Source organism: Mauremys mutica, chromosome 9 (assembly GCF_020497125.1).
Source record: "Mauremys mutica isolate MM-2020 ecotype Southern chromosome 9, ASM2049712v1, whole genome shotgun sequence".
Lineage (NCBI taxonomy): Eukaryota > Metazoa > Chordata > Testudines > Geoemydidae > Mauremys > Mauremys mutica.
Window position 1 is genome coordinate 65,663,308 of NC_059080.1, and position 23,139 is coordinate 65,686,446.

The following is a 23,139-nucleotide window of genomic DNA, read 5'->3' on the forward strand; positions in this document are numbered from 1 at the left end:
TTTAATAGATATTACAAACCCAAAGTGTGGTTCTTACACTAGAGGCTGCAAGAGACGCTCAGTTCAGTACTCACGAGGTTTAAGTTAGTCCATATTTCTGCAGGAAGTGACCTGCGGATGGGGAGCATGAGATGACACGATCTCACTCTTTTCACGGGAGAAATGTACAGTAAATGCCTAAAATAGACACAGGCTTTTCTGTATCATAACAACAAGCAGTGACCTCATTAGACACATGTGTACAAATTGAATCCCATTGGAAGGATTTGTGAATTAGTTAATGTGAGATCTAACTTTTTCAGGTTAAAAGTTTAGGGGAAAAAAAAGAAAAAAAAACCAGAACAGGCCACAGATATTAAAATATTTTTGTAAAATGCACTGAGTACTGAAATTTCTGCCATTTGCAGCAGTCCAAATTTACAGCTTGTAAATACTTACCTATAATCACATATTTAAAAAAAAAGAAAAAAAAACAAAACACAAACAAAAATTCAGTTAAAAAATGCTAACCTTGTCACATAGAGCTGAGAAAACATAGTTAGATGTCTTTTGACATCAGGGCCAGGCTTCGTATTGCCAGAAGTCACTGACATCAATGGGTTAATGACCTACAAATATATTTATTTATTTGCTATTCATTCAGCAATATTTTGTCCATACTGCTTAGTTTAAATCACAAAACCAAAATGTTTCTCCTACTGTAGTCAATTAATATCCAATTGGACACAAAAATTTATTACAAACTGCATTTTGCTCCTGCATTCCAGGCTCAAACAAGGTTTACTGACTCTGTTCCTCAACTGTGCCAAGATTTGCAAGTGTACTCCATTTAAACTAACTTGTGGATCATTTTTAAATTAAAAAATGCAAAACAGACAGACCAACAGACAAAAACCAAGGAGGATTCTAGCCTCAGTTACGTCAACAGGGTTGCACAAGTGTAACCGAGAGCAGAATTTATATGGTGTGCTAAATCCTTAGGTACAACCTTAGAACAGAGAAGGAACTAACTTTGGAACTAACAAACATCTTTACAGACACAAAAATATCCTTATTTTGTTTCCATTAAGGAATGTTTTCTATACAGTCACAGTCTAAGTATGAAAACAAAAACCTCATGATTCACTGGATTGGAAAGAATGCAGTACAGTTGTATGTTATAAAAATCTTTGTTCATACAGAAGTGTAATATTTTAGGAATGAAAGTGAGTGAACTGTATGTTGGAAGCCTGTATACAGTAACAAGGAGGATCTCCCTGAAAGCCTAAACATGTGTCAATTTCCACTTGTATACTATTTCCATTACTAATAGAGGCCCTGGCACAATTTAAAAGCGACTGCAGTTGATTTCAGTGAGTTACTTGTATCTTGTAAAGGGAGAGTCAGGCCTAGGAATCATAAGCTTTAAGTTATATTGAACATTTTCTTAAAGAGTGAAGAAGGTACCTTAACTTCTTCTTGCTCCTAAAATAGCATGTACAGAGGACAATTCTTCCACTCCTTGTTTAAACTTTTAGGATCAAATTCTAACCTCAGCTACGTGCACACAACTTTATTTGAAATCACTGGAACATAAACACATGCTTAAAATGCTTTGCCAAATCAAGGCTCTAGGCCCCGGTGAGACAAAGGGCTTCACAGAAATCATCATAAGTCCCATGATTAAAAGATCTAGGTACTTATCAAATTTTGTACTGCGCAATATACTGTTAAGCAATGAATAAAGTTCTTTTCTTGAGCCACAGCTAGAGGTTATATTCAAGGAAAATTAAAGACAAGTGTCTTGAATTCTCCTTAAAGGAGGATATAGATACCAAACCATTGGTTTTTTATTATTTATTATTAATTATTATTATCTATGACAAATCAATGGATACATCATCATTTCAGAAGACAAGCTGCACGGTACAAAAGCAGCATGTGGGTCTTTAAATTTTAGAAGCTTTTTGTACAAAGAAGTACCACCTGAACAGAAAAAGTGTACTACAGTAACTCCTCACTTAGTCATCCTGGTTAAAGTTGTTTCGTTGCTGATCAATAGAGAACATGCTCGTTTAAAGTTGTGCAATGCTCCCTTATAAAGTCATTTGGCAGCTGCCAGCTTTGTTCACTGCTTGCAGAAAGAGCAGCCCATTGGAGCTAGTTGGTGGGGGCTTGGAACCAGGATGGACAGGCAGCCACACTATCCGCTCCCTGCTCCCCTAAGTTCCCTGTGGGGCAGCCGCCCAGCAGGCAATCACAGGAGGGCACTATAGGGCTCAGGACTGAGGGAGCTTGCTGGTAGTAGATGCTTTCTCAATTTGCTAATCTACTTAAAAAAGGCAATGTATTTAGAGTGGTGTCAGCGTACTTAAAGGGGCAACACGCGTCTCTCTCTCTCTCTCTCTCTCTCTCTCTCACACACACACACACACACACAGGGTGTGTCTCTCTGACTCTCTCTGCCATGCTGTCTCCCCACTCCCTCCATTCATGCTGCCTTGTAGAGTGTGAGGCTACATTAACAACGTGTTAACCCTTGAGGGCTCAGCCGAGTGCTAGTTCATCATTTAGCAGCAAGGCATTCCCTGGGAAATATCCCACCCTCTCACTTCACCATCTCAACCAAGCTTCACAATCATCATTGTTTGTGATGATTGTTTGTTTAAAACTTATCGTGTGTGTGTACACACATTTTGTCTGGAAAATTTTTTTTCCCTAATCTTCCCATTTACATTAATTCTTATGGGGAAATTGGATTCACAACATTATTTCGCTTAAAGTAGCATTTTTCAGGAACATAATGAAAACGTTAAGCGAGGAGTTACTGTATGTGAAATCGCTTAATTCAGTTTACTACTGAAACCAATGACAGCTACAAAAAAACGTATATATCTAAGTTGATCAATTTTAATATTTGGTGGAACAAGTAATTTCTCTGATTATCATATAATTTAAGAAAATAATAAGTTTTTAATATGAGACAATTTCAAGAGGCTAACAAATTAGTACTTAGAATTGTAAACCTCTCTCTATCCCTAGGATTTACTGCATTCTTAATTTTCAAGTTACTCTGCATTGTACGGCAATACAAATCTTGCAGGCAAAATTGTTAATAGTGATTTTAGTGCATTTTCTCAGAGACATTATTAGAATTACAAAATGACAAGGTTAGCATTTTTCTAGCAGCTATGTTAAATTTTAACTATGGCCCTTTATAGTAGTTATCTGACTAATGCCTAATGTACTAGAGATTATTCATATTTAGCAAAGAACTTTGTTTTACATGGCTTCTAGAGAATTTCTAGAGCATACTGAACTAGGCTATTTCAAGAAAGAAAGAAAATTTGCTACCTTCAGTATGAATCTGCATGGGGCATTCAGTTTCACCAACCATGTGGTTTAGGTGCATAACTGCAAAGCTAAATGTTAATGCTCATCAGTACTGCATGAGTAAGTACGCTGATACAATAATGTCAAGAAAACAGCCACAGAAATGGGAGAAAGTGTTCTCAGTAATTAAACTGGTGTACAATATGCACCTCCAAATGTAACCACAAAGAGGCAGACGGTTATTAAGGCTCAAAGATGTTCATCCAGCACCCGATAATCATGAAGGCAAATCACAGTATCAGCCTTTGGGGTAGGAAACAAAGTCAATGAACAGATACAAAACTAACTGACAAACCCAGAATCAGTATCTGTATGCGGATTGGGAAAATTGCTACTGTATATATTTACAGAGGTTCTTTTCATCAGGAAGCAATGAGTACAAGAACATCCAAAGATAAAGGATATTCAGAACCTACATTTATTTGCAGGATTGCATACATTATATATGTGGTCTTCAATTAAAAAGAAAAAAAAAGATTGCTAATCCATTTTCATGTCTTCAGCTCCTTGTCAAGAGAAAAATAACATTTCTTTAAAATTCTGAAGAAAAAAAGAACACAGGTAATCGAAAAAGCTTTAACATAAGGAGGGTCTCTGAAGCAGTTAATTGATTGGGATGAACTGTAATTAAGTTAAGTTTTCTTTGTTCTCTCTTCCTTTTCAATCCTCCTCACCCATAAAACCCACAGTGAAGTGATGCAGAGATACTTTATTACCTCCAGGAAGGCATTAGTTCCATGCCTTTTCTATTTTTAAAAAACCTCAAACTACTGGCCTTAGGGGGCACCTCATTCTATAATGGGAAGATTAAACTTCACTACTATTTATCTCTCTTGGATTTCTGTGTGGCACCCATCACTGTATTACATAAGCACAGATCTAATGCCACTTTGGTCTCCCATCTAGATACTGAATTCTATGTGCCACAGTCAATTATCTGCTTTAGGACATGCCAGGGTTTTCCACATTGATCCACTGGTCTATTAACTACACATTTAACTGCACATTTGATATTCTTAAAGCCCAAAACATAGACAAGCAGTATCATATATTGGTTACATAGTTTGGTGTGAGTTAGCCAATTTCATTTCTGTTATGCTTAAGCAGCCAAAGTTCAGCCCTAAAATATGCATAGAATAAATAGTATTTTTAAAATATTTTTTTTTACTACATGTAAATATGAGGGGCATCATGAGCAGCAGGTATGGTCTGGCAGGTGATATTTGTGCTTCCCCAACACAATTTTGCCAACCTGACTTTTCATAACCCTGGTTTACTACCCCCAAATAGAGATTACAACCAAGTAACACTGAGGGCAGCTCTGTTGCGCTGGTGGAAATACTTTAGGGACTACATTTAAATGACTGATCCATTTCATTTTGGATCTATCCACGTCTGATTCTATAGTTTCAGAGGTGCTAGGCCAATATATTAATGTACTCTGCAATCTAATTTCTAATCCCTCTTCCAAACCACAATCTGGATTATTTAACACTAACGTAAACTTGAAATATTTTAGCATTTGAACATGGGACAGATGTACACTTTACCAGGACCTATGAGCATATTTCAGAGAAGTCAAAACATGTAGCATATTAAAAAAGTTGTAACAAAAAAAGCAAGGGAAGGGGGAAAGAATACATTTTTGTCTCCATAATTTTACAGTAATGTAGAAAACATTGTTTCTAGTTTGCTAAGCAAAAATAATTACCAAATGCATCCCAGTTTTCCTAGAGAAGCTTGTTCACGCATACACAGTTACAGACACCCATTAACATAAAGGGCAAGTTTTATGCATTTGTTTTCAAGCTGGCTTCCCTATTTAACACTGGGGGGGGGGGGGAGGGGAAGAGGCACCTGCACAGATTATCTAGCTACTACATCCAGAATCATTCAGGCACTTCTTATTTTTACAATTTCACATTCATCATAGCCTCTCAATCATTAGCAAGCCTCTAGAAAAAGAGGGCAAAAAGTTACAGATCCTTACCTGCCACTCCAGCTGAAATCATGTGTACCTGGGTAGAGTCTGGCTCAAAAATATTGTTCAACTTTTCCTTGCAATTTGAGTAAGCAGCAAAGTATATTGCTCTAAAATTAGAATAAGATTCAAGTTATATTATTGTATCTTATACTCAGATGTACCTACAAGTAGTGCTAATGCATGAGAGACACAGGCTTCACTATACTATTTACTGCAAACAGATGTTAGCTAATCACTAAAATATACTTGCTATACAAAAAGCTGTTCAAACCATAATTCTGCAAAGCAGTTAGAATATTTAGGAATGATGAAACAGAATTAAGAAAAAAATTAAAGGAACGGGGTCAGTTTACAATCTTCATATCTCATTACTTCTGTAATGCATCCAGTCTCCATGGACTTCAAAGAGTGAGGAGGTGAGTGCGCATAAGAAGAGTTTGTGAACCTGGAGTACTAAAGTCTCTGGGTCATGCTGAGTGGCAATGCTTTGCTTAATTTGCAGATGGAGTTGTTACTGTAGACGCCCCTAACAATGCAGTGTCAAGCAATGCTGTCCATAAACCCATTTTAAAGGCATTACCAAACAGGGTGACCAGACGTCCTGATATTTAGGTGTTTGTCCTGCATCCTGACCGATCTTTGGTCGGGACACAAATCTGTCCCGATGTTTCGCTCCGCCAGCAGCACACAGCATTTTTTTTTTTTTTTTTTTGCCGCTCTGCCGGCAGAACAAGTAAAACGTTTGTAATTGACATGTAAGATTTGCCTCAGGGTGGCAAGATACAAGTTTATTTCTGGCTTTGAGTTGCTTTATTAAAATGCATTAATTTTACATGGTAAACTGGAAATACCACCTTTCCAGCTTCCAATCTTCTCTCCTTGTTCAGTTTTGTTTTAACCTCTCAGAATAAGTGTTTTAACTTTCTAACTGAATACGTGTAAAAGAAATGAAGAGTGGCAAAGATTTTTTGTAAATTTGCATCAAATACAAAGTTATATATAACTGTGTTTATTAGCATCTAAACTAATTTCTTTATCAATTAAAAAGTTGCTGTTCGCTTGTTACAACTACAAAACTTATTTTGTAAAAGAATAGAAAACACATGCTTACTGACATTTTTAGGTTGGTGATAAGGCTTGTGCATTTTTAAATAAATACATAAAATCTACAGGAGTGAAAATATAAACATTAATTTAACCTCATTAGTTATGCAAACATGTTTTTCTTCCCAGCAAAATGATAAAGTGCTTGCTTTATGCGGTGTAATTTTTTTAAATGGGATTTGAACCCAGTTGAGTATGCTGTATATGTTATGAAACAAACTTCTTTACAGCTTATTCAAACAAAGAACTGCTGTTAAAGCCACTTACCAAATGCTTAATTGAAACAAACAGTATTTGATCAAAGCAGATGACTGGAAAAAAACATGATGTGCTAATTTATAAAGCTAAGCACATTACCAAGTGGACAATTCTAGCGAGAGCACTGGAAAAAACAAGCTACCGTATTTGAGCCCCTTTTTGAAAAAGAGAACTTTGCAAAGTAACCCATGTAACAAAATTAATGTATAGCGGAGATGCATTTAGAATTAATTTTGTGAACACATGAAATAGTTTTATAATACTTTTCAGGTTGGGGTGTGAAAGTAATTAACACTACAGGCTCCATTACTGCCTAACAGAATTTATGGTATATGAGTGGTGTACATGTTGGGTCTGTACAATAAGGTCAGATCGAAAATATGCCACTAAAAATTGTGCAGGGAAGGACAGTCCAGGGGTTGGGATGCCAGCCTGGGACTTAGAGACTTGAATTCAATTCTCTACTCTATCACAAACTTCTTGAGTAATGTTGGGCAGAGAGTTGTGTCAATTCCTCATCTATAATATTGGTTTATAGCATTTCCCTAAACACAGTGGTGTTGTGAGGATAATTCCATTAAGGATTGTGAGGTGATCAGCCATTTACTCTACAGTGTGCAATAGCTATTTAGTAGGGATTCCTATTGGGTAGAGCAAAAACTTTTTAATTAGATCGGTCTGTGAAGGGAAATTTTTGAAAGTGTGGAAGAATTAATCTATTCAAGCAAAATCTAAGCATTTAATTAAAATGATAAGACCAGAGTACCTTCAAAGAGTTGCTAGTGTCTCATGAAAACATGATGAAACAATTCAATTTAGAAACAACTCTTTCCTGTATGTGTGATATTGTCAAATTTTAATTTCTCATGTCTTATGAGGGATATTTGCATGAAAACAGAGTCTGTTTCTGCAATGCTGATCTACCCCTGTAGCTGATTAGGACATTGCTCATGACAACGGAAGCCAATTACATGGTCATTCATGACATCAAGTGGAAAAATAAGCAACAGAACAGATTCTGTTCTTGTACAGATACCCAGCAACAAAATAAAGTAAAAGGAAATAAAGTGAACTGTTCCCACACATCAGCTTGTTAACAGAATGACATCCAAAGCTTTCCCATGAGGCACGAGTGAGCGTTTAGGGACAAGACAACCTCCCCGACATTTTCAGGGTGACTTCAGGACTTAAAGAGACTTTCAATCTCCAGTTTGTACAGTTCTAATTACAAATCTTCATTCTCCCCTCTTTTGAATTCTTATACAAATTTTAGCAGTTGGTATCTTGAAAACAGCTGGAGCTAAAAACTTATCAGCTATAAGTTTGCACCCAAGCAGATGAAGAGAATTCTGCTCCCAATAATCTTGTCAGAAATTAAGTGAGGGCAATCAAGGTCATAATCAGAATGATGCAATTTTACATTCCAGTATCTCACAACCTGTCTGGATAAGGAATGCAAAGACCAGTAAGAGTCCTTACGGGATTTGTAAACTTTTGCAAGCACTGGTGCTGAATTTGTGATCAGAACAAAACCACATAGTATTCTGCATTAAATAGACTTTTTTCTGCAAGTTTTCAAAATGTTTAAAGTCATTTTAATAGCTATGAAGCAAAATATACATTACAAAGTGTCCTCTGATTTTTTTAAATTTGTTTAACTTTGCAAGAGTAGGAAACGAATTGCTCTTTTAACTTCTTGTTCCAGGAGACTGCATGACAAAGTCCCTAAAAGGATTTTGGGAACTAGTAACTCACAATGGAAGCCAAATTAGCACAATGTGCTAAGTTTATTCTTGGGGTAAAAGCATGAAGTCACACAAAGGATAAATTTTACCTAACACATTTACAGCAGTATTATTATGATCCTTAGCTATACTAAATAGTGAATTAGAAAGAATAGCTTATTCATCTGGGTTCATTTTGACAGGTCATGAAAGATACCACATCCACATTCCACATGCAGCATGCCAAAGATCTACGCAAGTATTTATTCACATGACAGCAACTCATGTGTCTGACAGTGGTACAAGCAAGGGCAGTAAGGATAATAAACTGTCTGCAGGGTTATAAACTCTGAGAAAGGGTTAGGGCTTAATGACTAGATTTTCAAACACACCTAAAGGGACTGTGCTCCTAAATTCCGTACGCAACTTTGGAAATCTTCCCCTAAAATGTTGGAAAGTATACAAAAAGGGGACTCCATAAACTATAGGAGGGTAGCAGGCTCAAAAATAGACAGAAGAGATGAGCTGAAGCTAAAAAGGAATGGAGTTTAGGAGAAGCATCTTTATCCAAAAGGGAATTAATATGTGGAGTGGACTATAAGACAACACTAGGAAGATGCAATTGTAAATACATAGGGTACATATACTGAAAGCAGCCATATGGGTTAACCACACAGCCTACCATCTATTTTGAAATGATATTAGGGTCTTTTCCATCCATTAATTATTATTAATAAACATTTTAAAAGAATCTCAGCTTCTGTTTAAGCTTACTCAAAATATGGGGCGTGAGTCTCTCCAGCAGGTGCAACTGCACAATGCTGTGCCTACCAAGACAGGTACCTCAGCAGAAGCATTCACCCCTGAAGAAGGCAAATGTCAGCATCACTACTGCCCTCCCATCAGATTCCAATGGGTAGGGTAGATTTAAGTTCCAACAGAGGCTCAACAGGTTTTGGCTGTGTGCCCTGACACTGCTCCTGCATTGGCAGGGCCCACCAATTCCTTGGCTGCTTTAGCTGGCTCTTGGACCAGGTGAAATGGGGGTTGCAGACAGTTTGCATTATTGTGCCTTTCCCTCAGTGGACTTTCCATTGCAGGAGGCCCAAAACCTGTGTTTCACTAGCAGATCTCAGGGAGTGAGTCAGGCCCAATGTATTAGGAGTATTTTTTCCCATTGTCCTCTTGAAGAGAACAGGTTAACTGAAGATTTCAAATGTATATTTAGTTACTACCTTACATCATAGGAAATGGTGCCCTTGTTTTTATCTCCAAGTCACATACTCATCATAATGCACATGTACATCCCTGCAAACTGGAGGTGAGAATACTGTATACCTCACTGTGCACAAAACTGGACAGCAGAAACGTTCAGAAACAGGCACTATCAAATACTGCTGTGGATACAGAGATGCAGATCTGGAAGTTGCTCGGTAGGGTTTGGCAGTTGCTCTGTAGAGGAGTGGCCTAACTGGTTTCTCTCAAATTTAGAAGTTATACAAAGGGGGAAAAAAGTGCTCTTACTACTAAATATTTCCATATCAGATGTAACAGTTCACTTGAAGGAAGTCCCCCATGCCTTAAATCTTGACATATACATGTTTAAACACTAGACTAAAATTACTTCACTTATTGAACATATTGGTAGATTTTACCTGGAAGGAGCAACGCCTACCAAATTAGGACCTAGCCCTCTAAACAGAGAACGAGGACCTTCCTTTTGCAAGATCATCCTGGAAAACAAAAAGTGATTTTGAAACATTAAAATATACATTAGAAGTGTATAACTGGCCTACATATTAGTGCTATAGTTTAGTTAAATTTAAGGTTTGCTCATGTTTTATGTACAAACTAATTATTCTTTTTAACAATTTAATACTGTAACTGCAAACGAATCAAATTTTCCTAAAATATGCACAAAAAGTGACTTCAATTCTTTATACCATCATTGCTATATTACACATACACTTCTCAGTTGCACTTCTCATTTTCATATGTAAAGAACACAGATCATCCTAGAGGCTCAGCAACATATAATGTTTTCTTCCAGCTACAAAAGGGTCCTTTCAGTAAATGAATCCAAATGTCTACCGTCTATTATTACTGCTGGACTATTCACCTTGCTGTAGATTCCTGTGTATCGTTTTAAGAATGTGGGACCAAACATTTAATTTTATTGTTCTTTTCTCCCACAAACCCCTATCCCCAAACAAAATACTACGCCTGGGGAGGTTCTTGAGAAAAATACACTCTAGAAGAGTTTGACATAGCAATTCCCAACAGCCAAAAGGTTCTGATTTTAGGGATAAATTAACTCTAGTTAATATCACCAATCTAACCAAGGCAAAAATCAGATGCAAGCCACTCGCTGCTCCTCAAACAGACAAACAAAAAACTCACCACAAAAACAAACAAGCAAACACCAACCTACCATCTCTGGTTATTTCAACAAAATTTTGCAAGACACACAACAGCATAGTATGTTCAAACTATAAATTAAAATATATGCGGAAGCTTACAGGAAAATATCACATTACATACAAAAATGCTAACACCTCCTTCCCTCCAGCATACAACTTAAAATAGTATTTTTTAAAAAATGTATTATATGTTTCATTAGCACAACAGGATTGCTAACAAAATACAAGTTGTCTAAAGTGTGAAAAAAATATTGTTAGCGCTCAAAAGATTCAGAGCTGTTCAGTCTATTTTTAACTTAACTTTGTGTTTGGAAAATGACAAATACTAATTTTGGGCCTGGGGCTCCCCTGCCATAATATGAACAGAGACAGATAGGGCAGATACGCTGGAGAGCATGCAGCTCTTCTGCATACCCTATTCCCTTCCCTCAGTCTCCAGAAACTCCTCTCCTACCATACTGCAGGGTTAAGGCTCAGCAGTTGTGGGGCCAGATTCTTCTTTGATTTGTATATCCCAAGTATTCCCAATGAAGTTACTGGGGTGTAAAGCCAGGTTAAATAGGAGCCATTTCTCCTACCATTAGGATCATTCCTGCAAGATGCTCAGCATTTTGACCCCAACCCAGGAAAGTCTTTTAGCATGTACTAAACTTTAATCACATAGGTAATCACACTGACTGCAATGGGACTATTCAGATTTAAAATTAACCAGAGGCACAAGAGAGTTTTGTTAGATTGGGAGCAAGGCATTCAGCATCTTGCAGGATTGAGCTCATTATCAGCACAGCTTTGGGAATAGTGTTGGTGGAGGGAGACCACCACAGTTTTTTGATGGACTTGCAAAGGAATGGACAAAAAATACTGAGCAATAAAGTGATACTTCAAATTAATTAATGTCAATATATAAGAATTTTGAATACTTGTCCCATAGGGTTGTGACTTTTAAGGCAGGCCAAATGACACAAAGTGTAGGATAGCACAGGATTTGTCCTGATCTCTTGACATGGTAATATATCTCTGAACCTCCATATTGTTGACCATACCAAAACTATTTAAGCCTAAACCTTGATGCTAATTTCAGGGCTTGCTTTAAAAAAAGCAGGGAAGATGCAAGTATAACCTCAGAGCCACTGCAAACCCCCCTGGAGGTTCACATTTTTAAATGATTTTTTTTTTAAACCGCCAACTCGATGTTGCAATATAGGACATCAAGCTTATCAGTTTAGATATGAGGTTCAATATAGACAACACTTTTCAGGAACATTTCCTGTTCAAAACTGACAGCCAGGTTAACAACAAGAGAATTAGTCAATTCTGCAAACTCACCTGTTGCGTAAAATGACCCTGTCTGGAAAGGTTTCAAAAGATTAGTTGAATGTGCATGGTTAGACTAAGTACAGTGCTCAAGTGGATTTCAAATCTATTCTGAATACCAACATTTGAAAACAGTCGAATTCTGAGCAAGTGTGTCCACTCCATCACACTCTTCTGGTTAGGATGACCGATGTCCCGATTTTATGGGGACCATCCCAATATTTAGGGCTTTGTCTTATATAGGTGCCTATTACCCGCCACCCCCTTTCCCAATTTTTCACCCTTGCTATCGAATCATCCAACTTCTGCTACAAAACAGAACCAAACATTTAGATTAAAAAGTTTATAAAAATAAGCATCTGTGTTCCATAAATTTATAATGGCATTATATAATCACAATATCTCTTGGTTATGAGGTATACGAGCATTCCTAGATGTTTGACAACATTTCAGCTTCATGCCCAAAACAGTTAGTTCTCCTGCGGAAATTCTGCCCCCAAAAATTTAAAGTTCTGTGCCAAAAAAATAAAAATTATGTGCACAGTATTTTAAAATTCTGCAAATCCAGGCGAATTAGGTGTGGTTGGGCAGGCTCATCCCAGTAGGATCAAAGTGTGGAGGGGCTTAGTGTGGGGGGATCCAGGTGTGCTGTGAGAGGTTTCTGTGTGGGCGGCTCGTTGGGGGGCCTGGGTGCACAAGTGCTCACTGAGGGGGTTGAAGGTGCAGGGGCAATGGGTCTCTGCAGGGGAGCCAAGTGAGAGTGATTGGCGCTCAGTGGGGGGGAGGGGTCTGGTGTGGGGAGATGGGGTTCAGCAGGGGGGATATGGGTGTGGGAGCTCAGTGGGGGGGTTGGGTGTGGGGTCATGGGGTTTGGTGAGGAGTCTCAGGGGCTCAGAGGAGGGGTCTGGGTGCTAGGGGAGTAGGACTTGATGGGGTGGGGGTCCAGGTGCAGCTGGTTGAGGCTCAGTGGGGTGTGGGTCTGGGTGTGCAGGACTCATCCGGGGGGGGGGGGTCCAGGTGTAGGGGGATAGGGTTTGTCAGGATGACTGTTCAATGGGCCTCTTAACGGGGAGACCCAGCTGCTGCCAAGGGGACACCGCATGCCAGGTTCCTGCTTCCCCCCGCGATTCCTGTCTCCTTTTCTTCCCCATCTCATCACCCTCCCCCACTGCCTCATGCCCCCTCCCCCTCCCTTCACTCCTACATTCCCCTATTTCACCCCCCTCTTCCTTCCCCACTGCCTCTTCCCCACACCTCCTCCCCAACCCCCTTACCTAGCCCCACCATGGGCACTCACTGTTGCACAGAAAACAGGAAGGATCCCAGCACCCAGAAGTGTAACTCGACTGACACTAGGACCCAGGAGGCGGCGTTCAGCTGCAGAGTCAGCAGAGCCCAGACGCAGCCTCCTTCAGCTGGGCAACTGTGCACTTGCAGAAATGAAGGGGGCCAGGGAGAGTGGCAGGTAACCTCGTGTGCCAGCCCATGCCTTGCCTGTTAGAAGGGGCAATTGTGCTTTCCTGATGTTTTCTGCAGGGAAGCATGGGCATTCTGCCGGGGTGGGGGGTGTTCCGCAGAATTTCCCCAGGAGTAAGTTAAGAGATTGTGAAATCACATCTAAGTGATCAACTGAAATGACTGGAGTGCTAGCCACTTTCCAAAAATACTTTGCAAACCACAACAACAACATATACTTAAACAAATTTGCCATGTTAAAAGAATTTCCAAACACATTGAAGGATTTCTATTCCTACAAGCTGGTCTGCATGGACCAACACTTGTGGTCATGCAAAGTCCTCCTGAAGTGGCTCTGCACGCATTCATCAGTAAAGGACAGATGGAAGGATCTCAGCCTACAGCAGGGGTCAGCAACCTTTCACAAGTGGTGTGCCGAGTCTTCATTTATTCACTTTAATTTAAGGTTTCGCGTGCCAGGAATACATTTTAACATTTTTAGAGGGTCTCTTTCTATAAGTCTATAATATATAACTGAACTATTGTTGCATGTAAAATAAATAAGGTTTTTAAAATGTTTAAGAAGCTTCATTTAAAATTAAATTAAATTAAAATGCAGAGCTCCTCGGACTGGTGGCCAGGACCAGTGTGAGTGCCACAGAAAATCAGCTTGTGTGCCGCCTTTGGCACCCATGCCATAGGTTGCCTACCCCTGGCCTACAGCATGATTGGCCTCACTTGCTGAAAGACAGAGTCATAGGGAGTTGACCAGTTATTTAAAATCAAAACATAAGCTATTTTATTTTAATCTCATCTGTAAAATGAGGCCATGTTCTCCTTCTCCCTCCCCCTCCCCCCAGGTTCTAACAGGAAGTCCCATCCTTGCTGATGAGATAACCCCAGAGAGAGGAGGCACATATGCATTGGCCTCTATGGCTGCCTCTTACAGCTGCAGGAGCCTGGGAAGATCTGTAGAGTGTCAGGCAGGGGTGTAGATTAGTTTGTACATGATTCTGACTAATTTTTTCACAACACAAGGTCGGCCATGCTAGTTGCATTTAAAGGACATCATGAATTTGAGAAAAAAATACTTCTGTCTGAATAGGTTATAGCCACTAAAAGGAAAAGACTACACACATTTCTCTCCTTTTTTAGTTTGTTTACTTCATGCATTTGAGCAAGTCATGGTTTTGCCTGTATACTCAGGGCCAGGTTCTGCAATCTCATCTGTACAGACAGACCCTTACTCCTGTAGAGAGTCCCACTGAAGCCAATGGGGCACTAGACAGGTGTGGGGGTCTGCCCAGAGACCAAAATGCAGAGTCAGGGCCTTCGTCATTGCTCTACATAAGGGACCCTTATAAATATTAACAAGAAATCCACTATAAACTGGTAACAGGATTATTAAAAAAAAATCCCACCACACAGCATGTTGGTAGGCAGAATAGTTTAGTGGCTATAGCATAAGATGGGAAATCAGGAGACCCAGGTTCGATGACTTCCACCAACTTGCTCTGTAACCTTGGGTAAGTCAATTTATCTCTCTGTGCCTCTGTTCCCTTCCTATCCTTTACCCATTTAAAACTGGCAGCTCTGTAGGTCAGGGACTGCCTCATTGTGTGTGTGTAGATACTACTTGAATACAAACCAAGAACAGCATATTATTTTAAAAGGCTGTCCCATCAGAAACTGGATTTTTTTTAGTTAATTTTAAAAAATTAATAAAGTTGACAATATCTCTTTAAATTTCCCACTCGGTAGTGCTTCTCTGGCTTTTACTCAGGCTTTCATCTGAGGAGAGCAAGAATAGGATCTCTGGAGAGCTATCCTGGGAGTCTAAATTCAATTACTTATATACACACACACACACCCCCAGTGGGAAATGGGTGCATTTGGAAAAACACTAACTAAAGCTAGATTCAAACTGCTCTTGTCATCCATTGATAAAAATCAGCTTAAAATATTTTGGGAAAAAGCAAATTTTAGAGAGCTACATCAGGGATGACCTTTAAGGAATATTGTCAACTTAACTCACATTTCTTGCTGAAATTTTTAACTACCCACTACAGTTATTTGTAACCTTAAGATGACAATCATTGAAATGAGGGGAGGGAAATATTTCATTATTAATTTTTATTTAATTTATGCAAATGACATCACATTGTGTCTAGTCAGTTTTACTGTTTCCTTGAAACACAGTTTGTCAGTTTTCCCCATTGTTTGTGTGGGCTTTTCACATCGCAATTGGGGAGAGGGGGGAAAAAACCAAACAAAAAAACGTTAAAAAATTGGAAGACAAAAGTACTCAGGGACAGTTATAATAACTTAAACTACTTGTAACCCAATTTTAAAAAAAAATGATTAGATTTCAAGTTGACTGTATCTCTTAACATCCAGCCAGGTGAGGTTTACAAAAGCAGAGTGAACAATCCCACAAAATATGAGTTACTAGCAAAACTAAAGCTAAAGGTAAAGTTTCAATATTTATAGCACTTTCAAATTTTAGCAGAGATCTTGAGTAACTGTGGCACTATGGGCTCATTATGTAAGGCAGCGGTTCTCAACCTGTGGCCTAGGGACCATTTCTAAGGGGTGTGTGCGAAAAACAGACTGAAAATTGATGGAAGAATTCAACTATATATACAGATAACAGGTTTCCAACAGGGTCCACACCTCCAATTGAAATTTAAGGGCCAGCAAAAGAAAGGTTGAGAACAACTGCTGTAAAGTACAGAAGTCAATGAAAATGGAGGGTGCACAGAACTTCTTGACATCACAACCTATGCATCTGCTACTCCTGAGGGCATTCTGTGCCAAAAAATTAAAAATTCTGCGCACAATATTTTAAAATTCTGCAAAATTTGTCAAATAAATGTGGAGGCTCCAGCATGGCATTGGGAAGCACAGGCCACTGGCTGCTCAGAGGTGGGATATCCCTGTGCACCTCCTACCCCACCCCCCAGGACACAGACTCAGCAGTAAGCTGCACCCAACCCTGACACAGTGCAAGGACTGGGCCTGCCCCTGAAACTTTCCAGGGCCCTGCCCCTCTGTGCCAGGTGCACCAGGTATGGGCAGGCAGGCTCAGCAAGGCAGGATCCAAGTGTGGAGGGACTTAGAGTTGGGGGAGGGGTCCAGATGTGGATTGAGAGGGTTCTGTGTGCACAGGGGCTTGTTGGGGGGATTCTGGGTGCAATGGTAATGGCACTCTTCGGGGGGGGCAGATGAAGGTGATTGGGGGTCAGTGGGGGGGGAATAGAGCTCAGCAGGGGGTCTGGGTGTGGGGGCCACAGAAGGGGGATCCAGGTGCAGCTGGTTGGGGCTTGGTAGGGTGGGGTCTGGGTGGCTCATTGTGGTCGTCCAGGTGCAGGGGGAGTGGGGCTCGTCAGGGGGGTTCTGAGTGTGGGAGGAGGGAGTGAGGCTAGACAGGAGGGTCTGGGTTTGAGGTCCAGATGCATGGCGGCTGGGCGGATGAGGCAGCAGCGCCTTGTACAATGATCCCTCCCCCTGCAGCTGAGGAGCGATGGGTGCAGGAAGCGTGGGGGGGGGGGGTAGAGAGAAGGGGAAAGGGTTTGAAGAGGTTCCTGCAGCTGGGGAAGAAATCTGGCCCCAGATGCCATGCAAGGGAAGAGGAAGTCCTGTCCTCGCCAGCCCAGCTGGGACTAGCAGCTGAGCCTGGGGCAGAGCTGAAGTCACCAGCTAGGTCTTCCCCAGTCCAGCACCCTGCCCCACAGTGATTTACCTCTCTGCTGGCTGCCCTGGGCACCTGAAACATATTGCTGGGGAGGGTCGCATGACTGCTCTTGCGGATTCCCTTTTTCTGCGGGGAAGCAAAGAAATCTGCAGGGGGGGAGGGGACATAAATTCTGCACATGCGCAGTGGTGAAGAATTCCCCCAAGAGTAATCTGCATCTGATGTCACTTAACTCACAAGTAAGTGTATTGAGCAACTGCATTACACCAGTTTTTTTCCCCACAGGTATCAGATAATAATCAGACTTTATGTCTACCAGACATAGCATGCTAGCAGAACAGAAGACAGAAATCAACCCCTAAAACTAGAAGGAAATTTTAAATAAAAGAAAAAGTAACCACATGTTAAATATTTTAATGTCTTAAGACTTCTGACAACACACAAAGAAGCTCCAGTATACATTGGTGCTTTCTTGGGGCAATCAGGCTCAAGAACAAACATACCTAGGTTTATTAAATATGGGAAATCACAAGTGAGGCTCCAAGTTCACTAGCTGTGTGTGCTAGGCACAAAAAGAAACTAAGTATGCTAAATTGAATTGATACATCTATAAAATGTAACCCAAATTATTCCAGTACTGATCGCACTTTAAGGTACCTGTCATAAATAAACAGATCAGGGTTAAGGTCTCTTTTCCCTGGAAAGGGTTAACAAGCTCAGTAACCTGAGAAACACCTGACCAGAGGACCAATCAAGGAACAGGATAATTTCAAATCTCTGTGGAGCGAAGCCTTTGTCTGTGTTCCTTGTTTGCTCAGAGCTCTCTTTGGATCTAAGAGAGGTCAGTCATGTCTCCAAGTTCTCCTGGAGTAGTTTCTACTATTTAATAGTGAGTATTAATTAGAAAGGCGGATTAGTCTTTTGAGTTGCTTTCTACATTTGCAATTGTGTGTTTGCTAAAGGAAATTCTTTATTCTTGTTTGCTGTTACTTTGCTTTTACTGAGAAAGAAAAAGGAGGGGGGATTCTCTCCAGAGATTGATAAATTTAGACCCTGTATTGTTCTATCTTGGATTACAGAGACAAGTTACTTTCTTTTTATTCTTTAATAAATTCTTTTCTATTAAGGACTTGGTTAATCTTTCTTTGGGTGGATTCTCAGGGAAAGGGGAGGGGGAGGTATCCCTCTGTAGTTAAATCCCGGTATCTCTCCAAGGAAAAGGGAGGGGGGAGGAAGCAGGAGGGAATGGTTTATTTCTCCTGGGTGTAAGAACTCCATGGATTTGGGGCTCTTGGAATCCCCTAGGATTTTGGGGAAGGACTGTGTCTCAATCCACATACCTGATTGAGTGGTGGCAGCTTTTACTAGATCTAAACTAGGATTTTAGTTTAGAGGGAAACCAGTGCAGGTCCCCACATTGGAACCCAACAGCTCCAAGTGGGGGTGAGACCTATGACAGTACCTTTTAAAAATCTGCTATTATCCATTTTAAATTTGGCAACAATTTTTAGATTTTATTCCCTATAGATCAGGATAAGTTCAACATGTTCTAAAGCAGCAGTTCGCAACCTTTTTCTTTCTGAGCCCCCTCCCCTAAACATGCTATAAAAACTCCATGGATCAGCTATGCCATGACAACTGATTTTCTGTATATAAAAGCCAGGGCTGGCATTAGGGGGTACAAGCAGGGCAATTGCCCGGAGCCCCTTGCCACAGGAATAACTATGAAGCTAAGATGCTCAGGCTTTGGCTTCAGCCCCAGGTGGCGGGCCTCAGGGCCCCAGACTTCAGCCCCATATGATGGGGCTTTGGCTTTCTGCCCTGGCCCCCAGCAATTCTAACACTGGCCCTGCTTGGAGGACCTCTTGAAACCTGCTCGGACCTTTGGTTGAGAACTACTGTTCTAAAGAGAAGCAAGCTCATGTAAAGCATGTAAGAACTATTGCATTAACTTAATTGCTGACAGCGAACAAAAGAGGAGGTTAACTCTTTGAATGATAAATGTGAAAAAAATGCATTGCTAATAGCTATGCAATTAATAGTCAAAAAGTAGTTTGCCTATGATACCGTTTGTCACATCCAGAAAACTCATTGGGAGCAATGGGTTATGGACATGTAGAATCTGTTGGCTGTATACGTGCAGATGCCAAACTATTTAAAAGTACACGTTAGACATGGAGGTTCTTTTGAAAATTGAGTTGAGTAGTTTGTAAATATTGTCATATTGCTTGACAGAGTGAACTCAATTAATTTAACCATATACATAGCCAAGCTAAGAATATATTTTATATAATTCCTTCTACTGATGGATGATCTAGGATTAACATCTCAGACTCGTGAGACTTCAGATGTACTATATTGTCAGAAACGGGTTTGTTGAAATCTCTCAGAGGTACAAGACAGGAACAATCTTTTGTGAGTCTCCCACTTAACACTCCTTTGCCCACCTTCTCAAGGTGCTAAGAGAAAGACTACAGCACTAGAGCTCTGCTCAAGCCTAATTTTAAAGCCCAAGGTGCACCCAACGCTGACCTGAGCACAACCAACCCATACCTGACCCAAGAGTGTTGAGTCATTTTCAGACCAACCCAAACTCAACAGCCTTCCCCCGAACCTGCACGACCTTGGGGCTCAGCCTGGTGGGGCCTTCCCACTCCCCACACCCTATAGCCACAATCTGTCTCCAAACACCTCCTGCCTGGGGGGTTGGTACAGTGACAGCTGCATGCTTTGATCCTGGCTGCCACTGACACGTCACTGCACCGTGTGCGCGCTATGGAGTGATGGAGTACACATGTAGAGCACAATGAGCTGGTGGTGGCTGGCAGGAGTGGGGCAAGCAGCTGCCACTATGGCGAGCCCACAGGCAGGAGCAGATGATCAGAGATGACCTGACCCAACCCAATCACAATACTAATAGTTGGATACCATTGGGTTCAGGTCAGGTTGCAAGGCTTTACAGAGGACAGCAGTTCATCCCTTCTTGTCCACACCTCAGTCCCAGAATTGTTGTTTCTATGCAACTTATGAACATTAGCGTCAATTACAACTTTTCCATGGAATTATCCTTAAATTGAGACTCTGCCACATAACCCACCTAAGAAGCTGAAAGCTCTAGATTTTACCCCTGGAGGAATTCTGCGCCACTGTGCAACGCAGAATTTTGCAGAAATTAACCTAGTGTGTGCAGAATTTCCTTCCCCCCCACAGAAATGGCCTGCAGTGCTGCTGGCCGCCACTAGGGGTCACTGGACCCAGCAGAGCCCAGCTCACACATAGAAGGCACTACCAGTGGGATGAGGAGGGAGCTAGAGGGTTCCTGGAAGCTGTAGTTCCCAGCACACACTGAGGGAGGGAGATGGTGGTGTGCAGGAAACTCCATGCAAACCTGGGACCAAGCATCTGGCTGTTTCTCTCTCTGGATCCCTGGGCACGAATGTCTGGGCTCGGGGGGGGGGGGGCATGGCTGGGCTCAGAGGGAGAGGGGATGCGGATATCTGGCCAAAGGGGGACCCCACGACTGAGCTCTGGGGGAAGAGGGGACATGGGTGTACTGGCTGGGGGGGCACCATAGCTGGGCTTGGGGGGGAAGGCAGGGAGAAAGGGAGCAGAGAAACAGAAACTGGGTTGTCATTTTTTTTTTTAACTCTCTACTTCTGGGGTGGGTGTGGGTGTGTGTGGTTAAAGACATACTTGCTGACAGATATTTTGAAATAAATTACCAAAATAAACTGAAACTGGTTTGATTACATAGTGTTATTTTGACAAATAAGATCTGCAGAATTTAGCAGAATTTTAAAATATTGTGTGCAGAATTTTTAGTTTTTTGGCACAGAATGTCCCCAGGAGTAAGATTTAGATGCAGCCTACCTGTTACTAGCCTAAGACATGAAGGGTGAAACTCTGGCCTCACTGAAGTCAGTGGCAAGACTCCCATGGTCTTCAATGAAGCTACAATTTCACCTGTAATATTTAGACCAATAATCAAGGAAGGAACATCATTCATTTATAAAATAATTAACAACTGGACAGTATCAGAGGCCCAGTCTATCAAACTGGAACACTGCTATCACTCATCCAATAGCAGCAGCACCACCACCATTTGATGCTAGAGACTACTCTGCTGCCCGAGGTTAGATTCAGGGTTTGGGTCCTATGTTGTTTCACCCTATTTGTTCATTCAGAACTTGGGTTTTCTTGCTAAAAGAGTGGAACCTTCCAGGTATGATCCCTTTCAGGTACGTATAGCCATCTTTTGATAAACTGATTTGTAGGCAGGGATAAAAAAAATACTGCTATTCTGAAATTTAAAGTAATAAATGTAAGGCACATCCTTGACACAAATGCCACCCATTCCCTACCAAATTTGAAGTTCTTGCTCCACAATGTGAGGTCGCTAGAAAAGTTTTCCAGAATTTTTTATTTTTATTTTTTAACGTGTGCAAAACAACATATTTTTCCCAACCTGAGACAGACACCCAAGTGTGGAAAATTCAGCACAAGTAGTTAAAATTTTGCAAAGCTGTAAGCAAGTGAAAACAGGATCAAAGAAAGGGAAGTGTCAGGCAACCTCAATAATACACCTATAACAGAAAGTGTTGGGAAATTGAATAGCAGCTTTCCAGATCTTGGCAGAAGCAGGGTAGAGATTCTTCAGCTGCTCTCTAACCACCATGAAGTTTTTGGTTATCAGAGATAAGCAGAGGAGAAGGAAACATGGTTATCCCTTGTCCTAAGTCATGTTGTATTAAGGTCCTGGACTCCTCTCTGGGTCAGAAGCTCTTTGGCTATCAAAGTCAACTGAAAAATTACAGGGAAACAAGGGTTCTGACTGGCTATCAAGGTCATTGAAAACATTCTTGTGCCAACAGAATGTCATAAGAATAAAATGCATATTTAGGAGCATTCTGTACCATTTGATACAGTTTGGCATTCCTTAGGTATAAGAATCAGCTCTTCTGGGGCTGAAGTTCCAGTCTGATCTTATTCTCTCACAGTGTGATCAAACGTTACATTCAGATAACTATTTATGGAGCGGAGACTGTAGCATGACTACATTGTAAAGAACTTACATTCAAAGACCTCAGCGCACAAATCAACTACGTTTTAGAAGGCAAAAAGTTAGGGGTTGTCTGACATTATCTCTAAAGAAAAAACAATAATGCCCCATGAAAATTAAAAAGGATCAGAAGAACAGGAACATGCAGATAGTACTCACTTCAAACAATGGAGAGGCCCAGGAGATACTCTAGTTACTCGATTGACACTAGCACCATTCACAGTGCTGAGATGAACTTCGGAGATGTAGAGAGTAATAGAGGAGGACTGCAGCCGTGTTTTCACAACTTCTAGTGGACACGTAAGAATTGCACCAACAGTACCCCCACATCTGCAAAAAGAAATAAGATTCTAAGCCTTGAAAGAACTAGAAAGGTCATTACATTACCTAAACAGAAGATGGCTCAGGATCATGGCGATGGAGAAGCTAACAATTATCTGAATTCATGATAGTAGTGTAGTTATTACTATGTGCCCTTGAACTAGTGACATTGGTTAATCAATTTCTCTTTGTTAATCCCACAACTAAGAGTGAAAATTTTAACTGCCAAAACAAGTAACTCAGATTGGTGCAAAAATGCACTACCTTTAGTGCATGCAGTTCAACTCTGCTCTGGAAGGTGTCTAAAATGTTTAGCTTCTTATGGTTGAAACTTAACCTTCTCTTCTTAATTTTTGGTGCATTCCTGATCAAAACAAAGCTGTTAACATTCCCAGTGTGAAAAACTGGAGGGTGTATATGAGGATATGTACATA

At 40.7% G+C, this 23,139-nt stretch overlaps 1 protein-coding gene across 3 annotated transcripts in view; it reads right to left on the minus strand.

Annotated features, from left to right (window-relative positions):
- Positions 1-23,139, minus strand: part of SLC25A36 (solute carrier family 25 member 36) — a 58,210-nt gene that overhangs the window by 13,542 nt on the left and 21,529 nt on the right. For all 3 annotated transcript variants that reach the window (XM_045030940.1, XM_045030938.1, XM_045030937.1), the window contains exons 2-4: positions 22,544-22,714; positions 10,098-10,175; positions 5,363-5,463 (exon numbers count right to left, since the gene is read on the minus strand). In XM_045030940.1, coding sequence (XP_044886875.1) covers positions 5,363-5,463; positions 10,098-10,175; positions 22,544-22,714 — 350 coding nt within the window. The remainder of the gene's footprint in view (positions 1-5,362; positions 5,464-10,097; positions 10,176-22,543; positions 22,715-23,139) is intronic.